The 17,398-nt window shown below is 29.5% G+C and overlaps 1 protein-coding gene across 1 annotated transcript in view; it reads right to left on the minus strand.

The window, feature by feature from the left end:
* LOC148280580 (cytochrome P450 4g1-like) overlaps positions 1–17,335 on the minus strand; it is a 32,504-nt gene extending 15,169 nt beyond the window's left edge. The window contains exons 1-10 of the mRNA XM_088228167.1: positions 17,044–17,335; positions 10,911–11,017; positions 10,482–10,572; positions 9,053–9,238; positions 7,081–7,150; positions 6,062–6,270; positions 4,455–4,564; positions 4,171–4,301; positions 2,960–3,066; positions 1,467–1,646 (exon numbers count right to left, since the gene is read on the minus strand). Coding sequence (XP_088084293.1) covers positions 1,467–1,646; positions 2,960–3,066; positions 4,171–4,301; positions 4,455–4,564; positions 6,062–6,270; positions 7,081–7,150; positions 9,053–9,238; positions 10,482–10,572; positions 10,911–11,017; positions 17,044–17,194 — 1,342 coding nt within the window. The 5' untranslated portion in view covers positions 17,195–17,335. The remainder of the gene's footprint in view (positions 1–1,466; positions 1,647–2,959; positions 3,067–4,170; positions 4,302–4,454; positions 4,565–6,061; positions 6,271–7,080; positions 7,151–9,052; positions 9,239–10,481; positions 10,573–10,910; positions 11,018–17,043) is intronic.
* Between the last annotated feature and the right edge of the window lie 63 nt (positions 17,336–17,398).

A 17,398-nucleotide genomic window follows, 5' to 3' on the forward strand; every position in this document is an offset into this window, starting at 1 on the left:
GATAACCTTCAATCAATAATAAAAACAATAAACAACAACTTTAACAAATATAATAGGTACTAATGGTTTGATTCATAGCCGGGGCATTTTAATAATGAATTTCACAAATGTACTTATGATTTATTAAAATGTTGAGAGATTTACTGCGGTTTGCGTTATTAAATTATAACTTTCAATACCATTTTTTTAATCTCATGTCCGCAACCGATAGTGCATAGGGCATTGGTTCACTAGTTGCAGCGTATATCGATCATATTTTGCGTGATAGTGAGGTAATTAGCCTTACGCATCAGGTGCCCGTCCAGGAACATGAAATATTGCAGCGTAGAACCACCGCTTTAATCATTATTTTATGTGAACCATCGTAGGCGAACGTGTCAACCACTACACTACAAGGCAGATTTATTATTATTCGATTTCCTTATTCAGAATGTTTACTAGAAAAGTACCATCGAGTCGCAAGCAATCGTCCGGGATTCTGTTTTTATTTCACACAAAAAACTATATTCTTAATCCACCCGAACATAGACAAAATATGATAAATATTTAGTTATTTTGCAGAATTATCGTTACTTTTATGAACTCAATCCAGATAATAAGGAAACACAAATAACTTTCCTACTAATCTGTATTTGAAACAGAAAAGTATTTCGAGATCCTTCTTATACAATATTTTAATACTTGTATAGTAGGAATATGATTCATTTGTCTTGATCTGTTATTATTATTATTATTTTTTATATGGGAGTTGCTTTATTATTTACCTTGCTTATAATATACAAAGTTTATATTTCAAAAAGTGGATTTTTCTGCTATTAAATATCTTAAAATTTATCTAAACTCTTGGGATCAGGAGGGATATATTAATGTGGGCTAATCAGGAACTTCTCAGCATTTGCTCACGTGGAGAGGAAACCACTTAAAACTCTTCAGGAGAAGCCGGCCTGTTGGCAGTAGTCAACAGGCCTTCCGTTCCACTAGAGGAGTGTTCGGCATTTTGTTCCCTACTTTAGTTTATTTTATCAATTTCCTGCGCTATATTTATCATGATCTGTTACTATTGCAGATTATAATACCTTCCATATTTAGAAAAGCTAAGACCTACGCTTAATTGAGCTTAAGATGCAGTTTCTAGGAGCATTATAATTATTATTTTACATTTCTTTGTACTTTTTACTATAAAGAGTAGTATAAACCATGTTTATGTTGTTAGGTACCTCAGAGTAATAATTCGCTAAAGATGTTAGCTGTGTTGTATATAACAATAGCGTTCCAAGTTTTTGGTTTGGTTTTTAGTTTAACAACAAACGTGTAACGGACGGTTTCGATTTACGCTTGCAATTCTCGAATTGAGTACCTACGGCCTGTTGTATTGCTGTTAACTGCTGCTTACTTCGGGGTTGATAATCATATAATGGTTTTTGTCCCAATGGGCAATAAGAATATTACATATTTTGTAATCTTACCGATGCAATTTCTTGGTCCAGCACTAAAGAAAACGGATGAAAATGGATTTCTCTTTTTGGTTTCATCTGGTAAATACCTCTCAGGAATAAACTTTTCTGGTTCCGGGAATATTTCCGGGTTCCTGTTCATACAATATGCCAGAATAACTATTCCCGTATCCTTTGGTATTGTCAGATCATCTAAAATCATAAAAATAGTGAATATGAAATTTGTTAATAATCGTATCTATTAGAGCCATTATTATTTCCATCAACGGGACAATCTGTACCAATGAAGTTTAGATAAATAAAATAACAGCTACCCGCGCGTAATATATGGTTTTTCAATTCGTAGGTAGTTGCATTTCTTGAATTTCTTTATCCTTTTATATTGTAAATGGTTGCCTCTTTTTATCAAATTATTTAGGGCAAAACAATATTTGCTGTATAGGAATAACGAGTCTACTTATTATTTGTCAATGGTCTGTACCTATAATAATATCGTTATATATACCAATATTACAATATACCTACATTTCTAGTTCTTGCTCAGAACAAATAAATTATATTTTATGATCATTTTTAACATTATATTTTGAGTTTTTTACTGTTAAAGGAGTGAAGCACATGAATGATTTTCTCAAAATATTGCATCAGAATTAAGTGAAAATATTATTAGAACTAAAAATTTTGTATGCATCTATTTATCGGGTACATTTTGTCGGGTTTCTGGCGTTTCTTTTTTTTTCAATTTTCGAAAAATGTGATGTCTATAAACGGAATCAAACAATCCTTGTTTAAGAAGTAAATGAAAAAATTTCGTGTTTTATAATGCCAAAAAAAATATTTTATAATATGTAACTCGCGGTTTTTTTCAAATTTTTGATTTGGGGTGAGCTTTTAACTTTCATAGTGCAATATCTCACAACTAGTAAAATGTAGTTACCAACTTGTGCCGATAATTTTAACTCATTGGATGACAATATTATTATATCGTAGTTTAATTAACTCTGTAAAGCAACATTGAAATAGTAAAGTTACTTTATTGATTGTGTTTACAGATAATTGGTACAATTCCATGTCCATAAAGGTAACAAAAAAAAACACCTTTGTTGGATTTAATTGTACTTTTATTTTTTTAAATTTATGTGACGCGTTTTATCTAGTAAAAACACTATCAATCGTTTCATCCAACAAGACAAAACACGTCACATATATATTTTTTCAAATAAAAGTAGAATTAAATCCAATGGAATTGTTTTATTTTCTATACCTTACCAAATAGTAAAGTAATTGATGAACTTTCCTTTGTCACATTAAAAAATGTTTAAAGTTAATTTGTAAAAAGTTTCCGTTAAAATGGCACTTTTTCTGATGCAACTGGTCTTAAGTTTTTGCATATTAAGGCATAATATTAAACAATTTTTACCACGTATAATATACGACCCCATTGTTAAACAAGTTTTTATCGAAATTGGAAAACTGTGTATTACATTATTAAATATTGTTCATACTTATATTAACACTCTCATTAACTTTTCTTCCAAATAAAGGTACCGATGGGTATAATCTTAGTGATTCTTTTATTACTAAATCCAAGTACTTCATATCTTGGAGATCCCTGGAAGATGAAATAAACATTAGCCAAATTCAGGAAGCTTTCGTAATAATTGTAATAAAAATACATACAATCTATGTAAGTCTATTATTAAGAACATTCATCTAAAAAAAATCATATTTATCTACTGCCAAAAAAAGTAGCGTGGATGATAAGCCTCTAGAGGGGAGACTACACTTACGGAGAAATAGAGTCAATGCTCAAAATCTCAAGTCTACAAAAACGTAGAAATAACATTGACTCCATATTTATGTTTAATTTACTGAATGGCTTAATTGATGTACCATCGTTACTGGAACAAGTGCCATTCAATATTCCAATTCGCCGGTTGCGAAATAATAATGCGCTGTTCCTCGATCATCACAGCACAAAATATGGCTTGCATGCACCAATGGCCCGATTACCCGAGACAAGATCTGGACTTTTTTGGTGTAGGTACCTAAGTCTTTCTAGATTTAAAAATCACCAAGAGAGACCAGGTCGTGTCTTAAGGTAGTATTTATTGTGTAATTATTTGTCCTAACTTGAATTTTCTTTATTTGTATTTTATTTCAATTGTGCCTGTATGTATTATAAGGATAATATGTGTGTGCCATTTTTTGAATGGACCGAGTCCGTTAATAATTAAATAAATATAACATATTTTTCTGTTTCAAGGTGTTTTGTATATCATTTTGTTAGATACAAATAATAATCTTAATCAAAACCAATAATCTATTTTTAATTTCTTTTTGCTTTGATGAACCTCACACGTTATATTTTTTTGACTGAGAATCGTAATTTTTTTAGCCTTTGGACACTGATTGCGCTTTTATTAACCTTTTAGACACTGATGAACACCAAACCGGATGATTAACGTTGCATTGTAGTTTTGAATGTCACCATCCCGTTGGTAATAACTACTGTAGAAACAAAATAATGGCATAACTATCTAGAAACACCATTAGGTCACCATTTGAAACAACAAACAAGCCATTTTTATTTAGGGATATGTTATTTTAGCGGTCGAAAATGCATATTTCATATTCCCCCTTTAACTTCAATAGAACTGAAAAAAACTCACAAACGGTATTTTATTTAAAATACCTACTGGATTTTTGTAAATACCTGTAAGTGACTGGTCTAGACCCATCCTTAAATATTTCCATTTGTTCGTTGAATATCTTTTCCTGGATGTCGGGGTTGTTTGATAAAATATAAATTGTAAACCCAATAGCTGAAGAAACTGTGTCATGTCCCTAAAATTGATAAAAACTTAAATAGTATAAAGTTTGCATGTTTCATCTAAATTTATAAATTTTATTATATTTTCTCATTTCACGGTATTTTGTATAAATACTTGTATTTTAGAGACGGGGGTAGTGTTTTTTTTTAATTTAACGAAAATCTACCTCAAATAAAAACGTGTCCACTTCTTCCCTTATTTCCAAATCAGTGAGTGGTTTATCATCGATAGTCGACAAAAGCAGCATGTCCAAGAAAGCCATTTTTCTTTTGGAACCTGGGATAAAAATAATTAAATACACAATAAACATAATATACACAATAAACCACATAACCGAGTATCGCACGCAACTACACTGGCTCAGTATCAGGCATAGAAGAAACATTCACATTCTATCACTTCTTCACAATATTTTAAATAATCCCACTTCGCCTGTTTATCTGAGAGAGCTCATCCAACCTCTTTCACAACACGGACTATCTCTTCGTTCTAGTAACGAGAGAACCCTTTTAATACCCTGTCATCGCTCTAATTTTTTTGCCTCCTCTTTCACAGTAGTAGCCGCTCGATTGTGGAATAATCTACCCACTAATGTTAGAGACGCCCCTTCTTTATTTACATTTAAGTTGAGATTGAAATGTCACTATCTAAATATTTAAATTGTTCCTTTATCTTTCTTCTTTCCTTCCCATCCCCTCTCCTCTCTTCATAGTAAAGTGTTATTTTTTTTTTTTTTATACATGTATTTATTTTTGTTAATCTTTGCTTTTAATTTTTGTGTAAAATTGTAAGATTCAATATGTCCATGTATTTATAATTTTCTCAAACTGAACGGTTTGGGTAGGTAGGAAGAAATTGCCTTAAGGCAATATGCCCGCCCTTATATGTATATTTATTGTATATGTATATAAAGTGTCAATAAATAAATAAAAAATAAATAATATATTCAACGTTTCGTGTTAACGGGGATGATGATAATTGAAAGGCACGTGATATAAAGAACGTGTGTCAAAAGAAAGAAACCTCTTTGGCATTTAAATAAAAATTATTTAATTATTTTTTGGATCCAGTCTTTATTTCTAGTATTCAACTGACATCCATCCTTTATCCCCGGTATGCATTTTTTTTGTTCAAGTATCAAGGAAATGTTGATCAATTGAACTGCCTTCAGATACCATTATTAGTTTGAAACCCATACAAATTGACATTCACTCTTTACATCGTGTACCCTTCTATTAGAAATCTTATGTTGATAAGTAAAACTTGGTAAATTTATTAAATATACTATAATATAAAATAAATTTAACAAATATTTGTAAAATGGCATTCTTGATTTTATTTTTTAAGTTTTTATTTTTATTAGGTACATATAGGAAAAATATACAACATTTAGAACTAAGTTGTTTAATTACAAAATAATAATAATAATTCAAATAATCCACTAGCAAACCGATTTTTTTTTATTGATTTGAGCATTTAAAGGCACGAAAACTATATTCTTAATTCAATATCAATTTACTTAAATTCAACTTATTTATTGAATACGTTTTTGTACATTACAAAAATACACACACACACATAACACGAGAGAAAAAAAATAGTTATGTAATTTAAATGTGATGAAATAAAATAAAAATACCCAGTAACTAGGGTAAAAGGAAGCTCTTCTCCCTGCACTTTCTTCCAGTAACACGAAAGATGTCGATATCGGAAGAGATACAGTTGAGTAAATACATTACTCTTCTTTCTAGCATTACCATTTTTAACACTCACCATAAATGTTTTCTGAAGTATCAATGTATGACGAAAGGCTTTCATTGGAATTTTCCAACAATTGTTTTCTCTGCTTAATCATGGAGTCCGTATATCCGTGTAATGTTTCCAAAGCTTCATCTAACACTCTACTATTCCTTGTCAGTCGGAATATTAAATCGGTTCTTGTCCATGGACTCCGAACCCTGTCATTTATTATTTTGCAGGCACTGAAAGTTAATTTTATAACAATATATAAAATATATTCAAACATAACTTTTGCATGAACGCATCTATTGTGCAATTACATGATGAAATCATTGTGTTGTATAAAAAAATATGAAATTTCTATGAAAATGATTAATTTTTAGATAAAATTTCGACCAGTAATATTTCAGTTAGGGTTTAGTGTTTTCCTTTGGGGGTAAGTTCCAATGCCTGAGATGTATATTTTGATTTAAATGTGAAGCTATCCACAGAGGTTTTTTTAATTTGAGGCAGTGAAGGCTTTGGTTGGCAACTCCGTAGTCTAGTTATCTTTACCAAGTTTGACTTTCACACTAAAATAACTAATTAATTATGCTGTATCGCATGTACAATAATAGGGAAATATGACTTTTAAAAAAAAACATTTTTAAAGTAATAAAGGTCTATGAAAAACTGTCAAGTAAATTATTTTTTTATTGTTACTTATTAGTAGCATAAAAATGTTTTTTAATTTGTAATTTTAAATTCCCGCAAAAACGGTCATTCCATTAGCCACGCCCCTGATACGTCAAGATTTATGTTTATTTGTTCCTGACTATTCAAATTTGTTAAGAACATTGTCCCAAATCTTGACGTCACAATTATCAACGCCAAACAAGTCGCGTTTTTCTAGTGACATATTTGAAAATATTAAAAAAATGTACTTTTAGGTGATTTTGATCAAAACACGTAAATCTTGATTATCAATAGATAGCCGTTTAGGGCCGCATCATAATTTCTTTTAAAAATACAAATTAAAGTAAAATGTAACAAACGTATTCAAAGAATCTAACTTTTTGACAGCATTTACATAGGGTGAGTCTGAATTCATTTGGGCTTTGACGGATACTCCCATTGCAGATTCTGGAACAAAAAGAATTTTTCACATCATGGTATAACTTTGTATTGTGCATAGTATTCATTATCCCAAATATTAGCTTATAATACTTGTAACAAATATTAAAAATATTTCTTTAATAAATAAATATTTGCGTTTTAATGATTTACCCAAACATTCGTATTCCGGAGCAATTTTTAATGAGTTGTAAATAACTCTCTATTAGAAACTGGCAATCAAGTTGGGGTAGAGTAGGGTTCGAACCTCGGACCCTTAATTTTAAAAATGTTTTGTGTACTACTACAGGCCAGGAAGCCCAATTACAGAGGGGAAATTACAGCACAGAACACCCAGGTTTGAGAAAAATCAGATGAAATTTTCGCGTTCTCACCGGAAATCGAAAATAACCACGGAACCCAGTTTTAATAACAATAATTTATTATTTTGTGAACGCTGACTTGAAAAAATAACAAAGGTTGTCAACATCTACCTTGTAAATCATACTTTTAATTTGAATTTGAAAAAACTTTAAAATCAACATTTTTAGTCCACTTTGCTAGGAATCGAACCCAGGACCTCAAGAATGGTAGGCGAACCTGTCAACTATTGCACAAGGAGGCGGAATTATCTCCCCTCGTTTTTCTCATTCAGGATTTATACTTGAGAGCAGCAATTGAGTCGAGAACACTTATCCGGGGCTCTGGCTCAATTTCACATACATAATCTTATTATTTATCCGCCTGGACAAAGACATCCATCATGTTTATGATATGTAATAATTATTGATCCCAATAATTATAATGCACTTTAATTAACCATGTTATTAGGATGTCAAGGGTAAAATGGTTCATCACTATGCACTGTCCAACAATCGATTTGTAAACTTTAACTTATCAGTGACACTTATTGCAGCTCATTCGGAACACTAAAGTCTGTTCATTATTACAAGAATTTTCAAATAAACAAACCAGCCGCATGACACCTGATGAAGAAAAACTTATTTCACTCATATCATCTTAATCTAAAACTTCACGGTAAAATTATAGTAGATTGACATTTATTAGATTCGTTATACATATAGTGTCAATACCGCTCGACTGTGGAATCATCTCCAATCCACCATCAAATATGTTCCTACAGTATCTCTATTTAAATCACGTCTGAAGGAACATCTCCTTTCTCTTCTTTAATCTCTTCTCTTTTTCCTTTTTTTTCTATATATGTATTGATTTAAGGTAATTTATATGCAAATATATTTATTTCTATTTTTATATATCTTTAGCATCTTTATTTTCTATTGAATATGTTTTCACATGAATCATAAAAATAAAAGAATTATTTTATTGGTTGGTCGGAAGAAATTAACAAAAAGTTAAATAAATAAAAAAAATAATGTCCTCACTTAAATAAAATTCCATAGTAATTTACACAAATATTTCAATTTCAGTGACCATTTTCAACGAGTTATAAATAACTCACTACTAGAAAACGGAAATCAAGTTGGGGTAGAGTGCGGTTCGAACCTCGGACCTCTGATCCGCGAGTCCGCAACACTAGCCACGGGACCACAACCCGATTCAAATACTATAGTTAAACTTCAGAAAATGGATTTTAATGATAATTTTTTCAAAATCATTATTTAAATTTAGCGAGTACTCTCAGGTCTTGCGAAAGGAAATCGACTGGAGATTAGTCGGTCTCTGGTATACTGTTTATTGCGTTTACCAGGCATTAAGTAAATAAATAATGGTAAAAAAATTAAAATCGGTCGACGTATTATGTTTTATCATGCCGTGTAAATTTTTTCCGTGATGTGAAATGGGCCAATCATGCGATATCACGCAGTGGGCTCGCGGTTGGCACGTGCACAGCGGTCCAGTTTCCGTGAATATACTGTAGGCAGAATTTGATTAGAATCATACACTTACCACAAATAATGTCAAGAGCGCAAAGAGTAATGAATGGATATATATCAAACTTTGTGTTGTCCGCTTTCGCACTTAACATTTTTATAAATATATCACTTTGAGTGTCGAATACTTGAACAAAGTTTTCCAAAATTTTAAAATGAAATGCTGGTGTAATCACTCTTCTATGCTTCTTCCACTTCTCGTCTAAAATAAAAATATTATGTGTTGATTACGACACGTACAAAAAATATTTTTTTAAACTTGGATATGTCTTGCATAATTTAGGTAGATAAATAACAGTACAGATTGATATTTTCGACAATATTTTTAATCTTACTGAAGGTTTTCACCAAACTTACTGCAAAATTAAAAATATTCAGTTGTGTTTTTTTGACAAAGGAACATTTGTGTTCTGAAATAAATTCCTATTTAAATAAGCTTAGTGATTTTAATTCAAAATACGTGGTTAAATTATTTAACATTTGAAATCGCAAAATAAGTGCTTGAAATGTTAAATTTAAAATAACATTCAAAATTCCGTAAAAAGGCGTTATATAAAAATTATTTCTTAATAAATTTAGACATTTTGAAATTTGCAGTGTTTTATTTGTCAACTATATTTTGTAAAAAACTGTGAATTTCTCTGTTAACTACGAATATAATATAAAATTATAATACCCACACTGTACTTCGTTATTTATGAATATTTATTATGTTATTATGTAGTTACATTACAGTTTTATTAAATTAAACTTGATGCTGTCGTTAGCATGCAATTTATTTTTTTTTGGTTAAACAATTTAAAAAATTTTCATGCTGATAATTATTAGACTAGAGTTGCGATTTTTTTATACAAAACAAGTCATTTAAGTGAACTGATTCCGTACTAAGCATTCTTTGTTTATTATTTACAAATATATATTTTTACGTTTTTTTTATTTATTTATTTAATGCACACAATACACAGTGCAATCATAGCACAATCATATTTTTTTTTATGTCCCAACTTGTTAGAAAATTCCGTGTTAAGTTGGGTCTCTTCTATATACAAATCAAAACATTTACAAATTTTTTAAGAAGATACGAAATAATCAAAATAATGTACAAAATATTAATTAAAATATGTACATAATAAAAAATTATACGTGTCAAGAAATGGAATGCAAAAAAGCTATTTAATAATACATGGCAATGTGTAATGAATAATTTTCAGTTATATGATAATTCAATTCCGTTAATAAATAATAGTAAAAATAAACACAAAATATTTCAACAAAGTAATAATAGTAACACATCTTTAAATAAATAAAATAATTTTATGCTTCGATCGAATTGAACCGTAAAAACAAGGGTATATGAGCATTAAGAGGTAAATTTAAGTAATCGATATATTTTATTATTAAAATACACCCTTAAATAAATAACATTATACAAATCCATTGATTACCTGTACTTGTTAATAAGCCGGTTCCAAGCCATGGAATAAAAAATCTATATTCCAGCGATTTTTCTATAAATTCTTTATTTGATAAAACAATCTGAAAGAAAAAAAAAACTTCAGCATTTATTTAAATCCCAAGGAAAACCGTAAAGCAACCACCTACGAAATATAAATACCTTCACCTTAATGTTTAATATAATAAGTTTAAAATCACGTTTTTTGCCACAGGAACATTTTTAAAAATTAACTACAAAAAATAAAAACTGTTATTTAACAACAAAATTCAACTCAATTTGAATCATAATTTCAATTTAATACCTAAAGAAAAGTAGAGATGTCTTTTGTATAATATGTTTATTTTGCATTGATTAAATTAAGTTTTATTTTTACACATTTTTCTAGGTTGCTTGGTTTTTATTACGGTGTAAAAAATACCTCTATATCTTTGGGATCAGCCATTAGTACAACCATTTGTTCTCCCAGAAATATACGACACCGATTTCCATACTTTTCGTGGTATCCACACATAGTGGAAAAGTAATCTGAAAAGAAAAAGAAAATTTATGTCATTATGCTAGAAATTAATCATTTTTATTAATACTGATGTCTTTTATGTAGGTACACACTTTACAATATGTTAATGATATTTACTATAGAAGACCAGAGTTACACAATGCTCTTGATCTACTTACTCGTGGTTCAGAATGCAAATATAATTACAATTAACCCGTCCCATACACATGTAAAAAGATACTAAAACATATAGTAAATAAACAATATTAAAATAGAACGATCGACGCAATAAAACCAATTTAGCGTTTTACAAACAATTTATTTTTTTTACGAAACATTAATTTTACATAAACTTACTTTCTGCAGATTAGTTATTTATTAAACATAAATCGTAAACTTAATATGAGAATACAGAATACACGTAGTCATGTCAAACTAGTTTCAATATTCTAACCTAACTTGTATATCTAATTTAAGGATCTTATTTTCTACTGTTCTAAAATACTAATGAATGTATTATTATAGCTTGTCATTGGATTTTTTTAAAATTTTTTATTTTATTTTATTTTTTTATTGTTTGTTTATTTTTCCAAACATATATTATTTACATAGAAATATAATAGCTTTAGTTCAACAAAAGTTTTTAAAACGTTTCATTTCAATTTTATTTATGTTTTTCAAAATAATGGAAAATAAACATTTTTTCCGTTTATTTTATGTTAGACTATGTTAGACTATGATTACATTACATTATTTTCTATTTGATATCATTATTTTCTTTTTGATATAGAGAAGCGATTTACGTATTCAAAAATCAAAACTCATCTCATAGTTTTATAAAGCGTCATTCCAACAACAAATACCAATGCGTTGGTGAATTTACAAGCATCAAGGCTATGCACATTAAAATTAAGATTTTCGGTCATTTTTGAGTACCAGTTGTAACAGTTAACGTCTCGAAAAAACAACTGTTCTGTAAAACAATTTCAAAAAATTATGCTTAATATCTTTATTGTAGTGCTTAGGCTTTTTGATCTATCGTTTTATTATTTCTTAGTAATCGCGCAGCGACATGCATCGCTTTGATAGTTATTTTTTTAAACGATCTTCTTATTTTTGGATCGATTTTTTGTTAATTATCACGAGCCAAGATACGTTTTTTTTTTGTCATTTGTAACGGTGTAAATTATTTTCGTACAACTGTTAAAACTGGTTTTAGAAGAGAAGCACTATTTTAAAATATATTTTTTTTATCATCTCTTATGCTCATATAAAAGTATATTGAATTCAAAAAATATTTTTTCAAATAAGCGTGTAATCACGTTTTTGCGTTAAACTTTTTTTTTAAATAATTAATCAAAAATCATTCTTTGGAATGAAAGGGATAACCTTCGCACACTTATTGAATGTCCATACGACTTGAACCTGTAAGTGTCGGTGTAATTACCATATTTAATATTGATGTACCTTTTTATTAGAGTAACAGAGTGTTTTTATTAATACGCATCTTATTTCAAGAGCGCAATAACATACAGTTGATCGCCTTGAAACAGTATAAAGTACCTTCTCAAGCCATAACAGGTTGAACTTTAAAAATACAATACAATTATATTTCATAGTGCTTTGTTGGACCAAATGGAAGAACGGTGAATTAAATACAAATAAATACAAAAAAATATTTACAAAAAATGTTGTTTTTATAATAAATTATCAACTTAATCAATCATTGCCAAATAAAAACTGAAGCCAGGAAGAGCATTTTTGACTCGATAGCTACTTTCAGTTAAAAACCTGGAAAAGAAAATCAGGTTAAGGTCCTGTATTCGATTCCTATCAAAGTCGACATAAAATATTAATTTTAATTTTAATAAGTGATAAACTTTATATGAAATAAGTAAGGCATAAAAACTAACTCGGTACTATTTGAACACGTGATTTTCAATGTCATTGTATTTCATATTCTCTGAACAAGATTTGTTGCGTAGACCAATTATCTTGTCGTCAGATTGAGAAATGTTGCAATAAAATGCACCATTAAGAGTGACAAGGGAAATAATAAAGATGATGCTGGTAGAGACTACTCATTTTTATAGTTCATAAAACGAAAGTTACGTTTGATAGATATTTATATAGACTGCCCTTCCTAACCCTCACCCCCATGAATTAATAATCTATAGGTACACACTTGACGTACATAGTACTAAATACAAAATAAAGTATTTTAAATGAATAAGGAGACAATTGTTTTAATAAAAACAGCCTATAAGCAAATAATACCTTTATTAAATAAATTAATCAACTTCGCGTTTCCGCGTCGGGCGCTCGTCGTCTGAAATAATGTATTTTTATAAAGAACCCCGGAAAAATCAAAATATGTATGTAATAATGAGCTATTTATGAAAACATGTAGACCTAACAAAATAAATGTATTAAATCTTCCTTAAATACTCAAATTATATACACAAAAAAAAAAGATTATGCAATCTGATTTCAAAGTTTTAATCTATTTGTAAAAATAACAAGAAAGTATTTTTCGCTCACTCGTAAAGTTGACATTTTGTAGATCCGCAACTTTCTCATTCGTTACAAAATTATGAAGGTACATTAAGAATGTACGTGAAATTGCCATCAATTGAATTGTGAAAGCTTAAGAAATGGTGTAATTTTAATATACATATTTAGAAAATAAGTTTAGACTACACTACACTACAACGACCTACCTTACTACTTGAAAACTTTTAATGGAGACAAATTTAAAATCAATCTGAAAAAGCACATGATGACTGAACTAACTAGACTAGACGAGACATAAAATGACTAGACAATATTAAATTTCTAATGTAACCCTAACGGGTTTTTTAAAATTGTTAATAAATACAAAAAAAAAAAAGAAACGTGCGACGGAAATTTATATTGAAAGAAGGATGAGTGTGGAAACAGAAAATGAATGATTAAAATCGGGATGTGGTCCCCGTGGCTAGCATAAAATTCAGATTTTGTTGATTAAGTATTTAAAGATAACGACATTAATTATTTTTATCAAACCGGTAGATATTAGTGTGCAAATGTAGAATTTACATCAGTTTTCGGAGTCTAACACAACACGTTTTAAAGTATTTGACTTAGATCCTAAAATTTAAAGTTTATGTAATTTGTGTGTTATAATTTGAATATCTTAACTTTCTAATACTGAAACCATCAAATAATGTAGTGAAAATATTTTTGAAAAATCTTTTCTTTTTTTGAGAATATCGCTCGATGAATATATACTTAAGTACCTAATTCAAATGTTCGTGCAAAGGCCATTGCAAAGTAAAAAAAAAAAAAAAAAAATAAGAATGAATTTCTTTTGAGAATATTTTTTCCAATCAATAAACGTAATACCAATATTACATACATTCATTCTACTTTACAGTAAGTATTGAACAAACAATAATAAATATACAATTTATAAATAAGAAAGACTTTTTTGTAAGAAGTTTTGTAAGAAAAAGTATGGAAGTCTAGGCATTTACTGTTTTGAGTGACATTAGCTGGTTTGAGTGACCACTTTACACAATGTGTAACATTCACAAATGTTCAAATAACCACATTCTTCGATTTGTTGACTTCCGAAGTAAAAAAGACTGTTGAAGTAAAATAGCTGAAACCTTTATTGATGTATGTGAGATTCAGAGGTCCTGTATGCACGATTGTAAATATATTAATTAAATATAAAAATTGTAAAAAATGCCACTATAGTGTTAATGTATAAAATGTTAGCTTAACTTTTATTAAATCAAAATTTTTCCTTTTTTAATTATTAAAAAAAACATTAATCATTATATTCTTTTTATAAGCACTTGGTCGGCCTGCTAGAATAAATTGCTCGTGGCAATTAGTCCACTATTTATCCGCGTTTACCTACCTTTGTTTTATAATTTTGCATTTAGCAAATTGTAAATATAATGAACAATAAGGATTTACGTATTATTGATTTGTTATAACCTTCAAAATATTTTTGTAGCAAAAATAACATACTAAAAATAATATATTTTATGATAGGTACCTGTTGATAAAAATGAAATCAAAATACAATTTTTCAATCGAATTGTTAATTGCTTCTGTTGTTCAAAACAATCAAATTATAGCCGAAAATATTCCGGGTCACGCTGCGTATGAATAAATGAATACGTACTGTATTTTTCTTGTCAAAAAAAAATCGTTGTGATTATTGTTTAATTACCAAGTAACGTCATCAATGAAATACAATTATAATGTGTATCAATGGTATTTCAATTGTTGGACCAATGATTTTATATCAGTGACTCTCACTTCAATTTACGGTAAAACCTCGATTATCCGAACCTCGATTATACGGATTGGATTTTGGACCATCTGTTGAAATTCATAATCATCAATTTTTCATAATTCGATTCCCGTACCTAGTGCATAGGTCACTGTATTGGTAAACTAATCGCAGGGTTTCTCGTTATTTTTTTTTTGTTACATGAAGGTAAGACTATCTGTCTTACGCTTCAGGTGCCTGTCCAGAGACCATGATATATTCTAGTATTAAATCACCCTTTGAAATAAATATTTCATGTCAATCATGTCAGGAATCAAACCCGAGACTTTTTGCATGGTAGGAAAATGTGCTGACCACTACACAACGTAGCCGACATTAATGGTATTAACAGTACACTTACACGACTACACAAAACATAAATAAACAACTTATTTAATTAAAAAAGTTTGCGCATTTGTGTCATATTTTCTGTGCCACAAATAGTACAATCTTGTCTCAGTAATATTTTCTTCTTCTTTCTGTGCCTTGTCGGGTTCCCCCGACGTTGGCGATCACCGCAGCAAAAGCATTTCTGTACCGCGCTATTTTTATATTCCGCAGCCAGGACGACTGCTTACTGATGTACTCGCTGTAGTGATTCCCGGTAAAAGATGACCAGAGTGTTTTGCCGATGCTTTTTCTAGTGGATTTTTTAGTCGGGGTTACCTTTCCTTAGCTGGTTGGTCCTGGTTTAGAGGCGCCAGAAACTCGCCTTTCATCCTCTCGTTATCTGCTGTGATCACACTTTTATGAATGTGATCCTATTGCCCAGGGTTCGTGACGTGGACGCTAACGAGTTAGACTTGTCGTTAGCATCCACGTCGCTCAGTAATGTAAGTAAAAATATCAATATCATCCATTGAGTGGTACAAATAGTATACGTTTGTTCTAGTAGAATAAGTTGACTCATTTCTGTCCCATCTTTAATAGTTCAGGTGGGATAGGTACCTTATTATTAAATAAGTATTTTATGCTAATCATTTCGGGAATTGAACAAGATACAAACGTGCTAACCACTAGATCACAAGGCTGACAAAAAGATAATTCCAACCAACCAACAAAATAATAATGTTTATATCAATTGAAAGCATAAACTTGTTGGTCAAACATTTCACTAATGTTAGTACCTATTTGTATACATGTAACTGCTAATTGAATTTTCTGTCTATCAGTTTCTAGACGTACCCGTCTCTTCGTCAGGACACTAATTACACTAACATTGAAACCCCACTATACACCTTAACCATAGTTGTTAGTTTAAGAGTTGAGATAAGTATGTCTCGAGAACGATAAACATAAAAAAGTCGGCTTGTGGTTATATGTAATATTTATTAAAAGTACCTCTTTTCCAGTATTAGCAAAAAAGGTGGATGCAATTTTTATCCAGATAAGAATAGTGTATTCTTTTTATGTTTATACCTAATACCCACATTAATACATTAATAAAACGACACATTAAAAAAAAGGGTAACAACAAAAGAACATATATGCATTTATAAAAATAAATGTAAAAAACGGAAAAAATTAAAAATAATTAAATGCATTCAATAAACAGTTAAAATAAAAAAATCCGACAATGTGACGTTTTAGTAATTCGTAAAATAGACACCTTACACTTTCATAATAATAATATAAATTTGTATAGTAAAAATTTATATAATATAAATATTAGCTGTTTATGAAAGTTTCATGATATTTAAAAATGATAAAATTAGTCATTGTATTTACCTTCTGGTCCTCCTGCTGATAATTCAAGTCCATTACCAACAAAAGGATATCCGACAGGTCCTGGCAAACTTTTTAATTGATCTTTCACTCGTTTATTGTGGAAAAATAAATATATTGACATTAAAAACATGGAGAGTAAAATTAACAACATGGTTGCGAATCAAATGTAAAAATGAAATTCACGGTTTGATATTATTTAATTCAATTTGTTTGGTTGACTGTTGATTTGTTTGTGTAAACAATCGGTAAAGGTAGAACATGTATACATTACGGGTCGGCGATACAATGATGACTGATTTAAGTCTGAATTATTATGGGAGCTGCGTAATACATACGTATATAAAAGGTATATTGC

This window comes from Micrasema longulum, unplaced genomic scaffold (genome assembly GCF_059751315.1).
Source record: "Micrasema longulum isolate JH-2025_06_02 unplaced genomic scaffold, ASM5975131v1 h1tg000566l, whole genome shotgun sequence".
In the NCBI taxonomy this organism is placed as follows: Eukaryota; Metazoa; Arthropoda; class Insecta; order Trichoptera; family Brachycentridae; genus Micrasema; species Micrasema longulum.